Source organism: Monomorium pharaonis, unplaced genomic scaffold (genome assembly GCF_013373865.1).
Source record: "Monomorium pharaonis isolate MP-MQ-018 unplaced genomic scaffold, ASM1337386v2 scaffold_612, whole genome shotgun sequence".
NCBI classification, from domain to species: Eukaryota; Metazoa; Arthropoda; class Insecta; order Hymenoptera; family Formicidae; genus Monomorium; species Monomorium pharaonis.
In genome coordinates this window covers 14,830-20,625 of record NW_023415926.1, presented here as the reverse complement: position 1 = coordinate 20,625, position 5,796 = coordinate 14,830, and the positions used below count along the sequence as shown (strand labels likewise).

The following is a 5,796-nucleotide window of genomic DNA, read 5'->3' as shown; positions in this document are numbered from 1 at the left end:
TTTTATTAAATATAATACAGGCATTCCGAGTTCTGTATCTGTGGAATATATGTTTAGCATCGGTGGCTCTATAATGACGCCACAAAGAGGTTATCTTAATGATGATATATTTGAATATCAAATTCTATAAAATGAAAATTTTTATGAAAATTTTGTAACAAAAAAAAAATATGAATCAGTATGACAGCCAATGTATTGTTATATTTCATTAATTCTGGTAACAGTAATATATGATTTAGACTTTTACCTTTACAAAATTCTCATTTAGTGTACATAAAATAACTTGTTAAAGCACATAATTAAGCACATAATATACAACAGTTAGTAAAGCATAAAATGTAAGATTCTTATTTCTTACATTTAAAATAATGTACAATTATTTAGAAAAAAGTAACTGAAAAGTAACGACTCGTAATTTTTTTTAGTAACTGTAAAAAGTTATTTTCAAAATTGATAACTTGTAACTGTAATTAGTTATTTTTCAATGAAACTAACAATGTAACTGTAACTAGTATTTTTATAAAGTCACTTTCCCAATCCTTTCATGTATGTCTGTATGTATGTGTGTGTGTGTTTGTGTGTGTGTGTGTGGGTATTTTATATATATATATAATATATACTATATATTATATTATATATTATATCTCATTATATGTGATGTTTATATATGTACATATATACATACATATATATATCATGTTTATTCATTTATTATTTATTATATAAAGAAAGAATAGAATAGTTTACCGGAATAAAAGGCGACGTAAGAAAGAATGAATTTTCCTCACATTCTGATACAGAGTGACACAAATCGTAAAAGTAGTATACGCTATTAAAGAAACTAATGCCAGTACAGAAGATAACGCAGTGCCTGGAATGTGATCTATTCTCTGAAGAGCAACAAGACCAGCTCCGAAAGTCAACCCCCAGACTACGCTGTATCTGTCGACTCTCCAACGAGACCACCATTCGCGGATATCGTCATCAGTCGTCACGAATAATGCTTTCCAAGGTCTTGTGACAAAAACTTTCTCAAAGAACACCTGTACTGATAAAAAAGTGTTATATTTTGAGTAATGCTATTTTGTTAATTTCATCATTAGAAAGAATTTATTACCTCCGACATGTATAGTATAGTAATTATCGATACAAGACCCAAGAGTTTTAAAGCAAAATACAGCAAAGCTCTTGGTCCATATTCTGCTAAACTTCCAGAATATATTCTAGGTGGTAACCAAGCTAGAAAGTAAATCACTAAAAACCAGAACGATACCAACGGTACGAAATGATAAAATTGATATGGCCTGTTCATACAAAGGCATAAAGATACCGTTAATAAGTTTAATCTAAACATGACCTGAAACATACAGGAACCAGATTTCATTCCAGACAAAAGTACAATCTTAATGATTTGAGTTGATGCACAATACAACTTGTATTTTTTCTAATATTACTTACTCTAGCAAATCTGACAAGAGACACGTCGCCAGTTTGCCAAAAGTAATAAAAGTGTCCATACCCAGACAGAAATAAGTAGGCAGAATTAATTAATCTTAAATACATATAAATTGGCAAGACATTTTTGGCACCAGTGACATGATAAATGAGCACAACCGCTTGCATTAAACCTCTCCATTCATCTGTTTGTTCTCTATTTAATACTCTCGGTCCTCTCTCGCGATCTTCAGTGAAAAATAATCCAAGAGCTAAGATGTAGCCGAGTGGTAGCCAAAAACTGAATTCACTATAATACTTGTTCTCCTTCATAAAAAAATTCGTTCTACAAGCGAAAAAGATAAAAAAAAGAACATTATTAAAGCTATTATGTACGAAGACAAAATTACAGACCTTGTTAAACGATTATTTACCTGTCACATAAGTAAAAATAAGCTAATATAATGGAAAAGAGGGCCAGTGATGTAACAAGGGTATAGAAATCTTGTACCTCGGGTTGCTTGACTTGAATGACTTCCGAAGTACCTGCTTCTTCCATATCTTCTACTTCTTCAGTGGTAACATGAGAATAGGCTACTTCGGAACGATACTTGCATAATTTTCTGTACAGCCATACTCCTCCTCCTATTGTTAGGCTAGAAAAAGATTATTACAAAATGTATTCTTTTTGGAAAGAAAAATACATCGAATTAACAAGTTAAATATCTAATTACAATAATGCAAGCGCAGACAGACTTAACAATTGTAGAGTAGTTGCCGGCTCGGGATAACTGCAACAACTGCCATCATCGAAATTCATATGATCGTTGCAGTATGTGTTTAATAATATTTGGACTTTATGACGAAGAGACAATGGACTCGCCAAATAACCATCTGGACTTTGTTCAAGAACACCCATCCCAACCAATTTGCTGCTTTGCCATATACGAGCCTCACTATGAGACAATATCTGTATACGGCGATTATAGAATATTTATTTTTTCCCTTATATCATCAGATAAATGTATCGTTAATGTTACCTTCTCGGCCGCTTTATTGCACAAATTGATCTGTTTGTTGTCTAAACTTGATAATTGTGCCGGCAGTCTTTCCTTGAGCACAGGATCTTGCAAGAGCCATAGAACTTGAGATCCTTTTTTAGCCAAAAAGTCTATTGGTTGTACCAATCGAATTAAACCTGTATTATATTGTGAATAAAGTTGCGTATCACTGTTATTATTTGCAAGAATTGTAGCTGCAGCAACCCCTGCGACAATTACGCCAGGTGCATCTGTCTTCTAGAACATCAAAGATGTGTAACTTTATTTATATATATACTATTTATTTCTTCGATTCAAACTCACTTTTTCTCTCTGTACATATTTATTTACTAGTTAATAAAGTAATACATAAAGTGTACATGTTACCATCCAGCCTCTAAGATCCTCTATCATAGAATTATCAAGTTGTGGTCTCCATAGAAATTGTACATTTAACTTGAGTTGCCCATCGTTGAAGCCCAAATCGGAGTTTTCTGGCATTTCCATGAGATCGGATGCTTTGCCATCAATTATAAATTGTGAAATAAAAGATTTATATAATTGTCTTACTCTAGCATCACCAGTAAATACAAAATGATTATGGTGGTCCATGAAAGCTAGATATCTCATGCATCTTCTGCTGTCTCTATATAAAGTTATGTTATATATTATAAATCTTTTCTATATGTAAATTGCTCTCTCCCTCTAAAATGAAAAACAATCTTACGTTTGTGTATAATGGTGCATCATGCATCCGTATGGTTGCCATTCTTTGTCTCCTTTGTATCTGCCTTCTGTTAATAACCATTTGCAAGAATCGCTACCTATAGAAATTATTATTAATAATCCATTTATGCTAATAATAAATTGTATCATTTGAATAAAAAAATTAATACAATATAATATTGCAGAATTTTCATCTGTTAATCATAAATGTTATCGTTAGTTTTAATACTTTGTAGATAACTACCATAAATAAGGTGTATTACACCATGATATATAATAAAACAGACAACAAGCGCAGTAGCTAATTTCTTTGCACTCGTTACCGTTATAAGACTAATAAAATGTTCCGCAGATGTCATGAAGAGATCAAACATCGATTACTTTGACACTGTAAAAAAAAATTTGTATTTTACTGTAATTTTATGTTTTTTTATATTTGTACATTGTACGTTACATTAATAATGTATGCGTGTAAATGTGACAACGCATTTGACATTAAAAATACCTAATGAAAAATACTCCCCCTTCCCTCTCACCCTCCCTGAAATAGAAATTGTATTATTGCAATTAGCAATAATGTATGTACTAACAATTCTCTTTCATGTAGAAAGTGTAAAAACATTTTATTTATATCTGATACTTTCCTGAAATGCTACGTGGCTGAAGTTTATTAGAGTTTATTATTTGTTTAATACGTGAACAAATAAGTGACAAAATAATTTACATAAAAATATCGCTCTTTGGCACGATGTTTCAATTAATCCGATGGAATGATGTGACATCATCGTACCTGTAGTATAACATACCAAATAGGAATCTTTTTTTGTTTTCTATGTGGATACAGTTAATAAATTTGTAAATGGATACAAATTCTACGAACAAATTTATTGCCTCCCACGTTAATTTATACAGAATTTACGTACATACGTGTGTTTACTACATTTTTAACATATTGTAATTAGGGATGCGCGATGTCAATCGATTAATCGATTAAATAATGCTTAAACAATGACCATTTTCCAATTATTTTCTTGCCGATTAATCTAAATAATCAATTAATTTACTGCGATTATTTTCTAGTTTTTAAACGTTTCTTGTCACAACTACAAGCCTTCAGTAGACTAGAGTAGAGTCCTATATAAGGACTCTACCAGCTCCCAGCTGGGAGAAAACGAACGCAGCGTTGGAAATTCTCAATACTACCAACTTAACTTTCCCAGCACCAGCGAAAGCTATTTTTAAACGCACCCATAAAAATGAGTATTTTCCACAGACTTCTATAATATACTAGACTGCTAGGCTCGTTATATATTCTCCATTTAGGCCGGAATTCATAGTCGAATCTTATTCAAGTTCCAGCTTAAGCACGATCTTGAGACGTCAATGCTGTTATTTCATTGGTTAAGTAAGTCTCAAGTCGGCTCGAAGCTAGACTTAAGACAATGCTTGAGCTTAAGATTGGTCTATGAATCCCGTCCTTAGTGTGTACCCGAAAAGTATGTACTGTAAAATGACGATCGGTATTACTAGGCTACGAGACCCCATATAGAAGTTGGCTGCACTGGAGTGGCGTGCACGTCGACATAAGGTGGCGTGACGGTAGAGGCATAGGGGATGCGAGCTGTCAACCGGATGATGAGTAGAAGGGAGAGCTGGACTAGGCTCCGGCGCGGATGTAGGCGCGGACTGCTCTCTCTCGGTTGTGAGCCTCGGACGTGATTGCGAGTGACTGTACAAAAGAACATTGAATATACCTACCTTTAGATATAGTAACTCGAGAAGTTTATTAAACCCGCATATATCCTAGTTTCACATTCCTATAGTGAATAGAGAACAATCTTACAACATCAGAAGTGGGATCGTGCTCCGGCTTTTCGGCTATTCGCGTCTCGTGTGCCTCGACCGCCTTTTGGAGCACGTGTCTTCTCGGACTTCGACGTAGCCTCGGTACAGGTGGGAAAATCTCGAATATCTCGCGAATCTCGACGGAATCAGTTTCGCTCCGATCTCGTCTCGCGCTCCACGTTTGCTCCGGTAACCACGTGCTGTTTCTCGAGCATCTCGTCTCGCTCCGAGCTACGTATCGGCTCCGGAGTATATCGTCGGCCAGCCATTACGCGTATCAGTCGCGCCTCGTGCACAGTGTCGTGTACTCCGAGTTAGTGTAATTATCTGGAAAAGAATAAAACTCTGATTATGGACCGCGAAAAATTATCAAAACTATCGACGGAAGCCCTGAAGAAGGAGGCTACGCGCGCCGGACTTGCGGATCAAATTAAAATACCGGTTGATCGCAAGGAACTCATTGAGATGATTCTCGCGCAAAGAAATGCGGAGAATCTGCCTGACCTCGATCCCGAATCTGCGAACTCGGTTCTCGAAGGTACAGAAGAAAGTACGGACTCGACGACGTTACATAGGGGTATGGAAACCGCCTCTCTCCCGAACGAAGTTAAACAGCTTCTTGCGGCGATGACCGCCGATTTCACGGCTAAACAACTCGAGCTGCAAAGACAGCAACAACAATTTATGGAAAGACAGCAACAACAATTTACAATGCTGGCCCAGATGCTTACCGGACAACGGGACGCGCCGC

General features: G+C 35.5%; 1 protein-coding gene across 1 annotated transcript; it reads right to left on the bottom strand.

Moving 5' to 3' along the window:
- Positions 1-906: 906 nt before the first annotated feature.
- Positions 907-4,387, bottom strand: LOC118648706 (N-acetylneuraminate 9-O-acetyltransferase-like). Its single transcript, XM_036295087.1, has 9 exons — positions 3,445-4,387; positions 3,202-3,298; positions 2,844-3,120; positions 2,475-2,732; positions 2,169-2,404; positions 1,869-2,090; positions 1,459-1,780; positions 1,118-1,357; positions 907-1,048 (listed from the first exon to the last, which is right to left on the bottom strand). The coding sequence occupies exons 1-9, from the start codon at positions 3,572-3,574 to the stop codon at positions 992-994; spliced, it is 1,839 nt and encodes a 612-aa protein (XP_036150980.1). The 5' UTR covers positions 3,575-4,387; the 3' UTR covers positions 907-991.
- Between the last annotated feature and the right edge of the window lie 1,409 nt (positions 4,388-5,796).

What these genes read in the sequence shown, in the direction of transcription:
- LOC118648706 (XM_036295087.1), bottom strand. Translation starts at nt 3,574, where the DNA reads ATGTTTGATCTCTTCATGACATCTGCGGAACATTTTATTAGTCTTATA. An exon ending in ATGCACCATTATACACAAAC is followed by an intron (nt 3,121 to 3,201) that starts GTAAGATTGTTT and finishes AACTTTATATAG; the next exon opens with AGACAGCAGAAGATGCATGA. An exon ending in GCAATAAAGCGGCCGAGAAG is followed by an intron (nt 2,405 to 2,474) that starts GTAACATTAACG and finishes CGCCGTATACAG; the next exon opens with ATATTGTCTCATAGTGAGGC.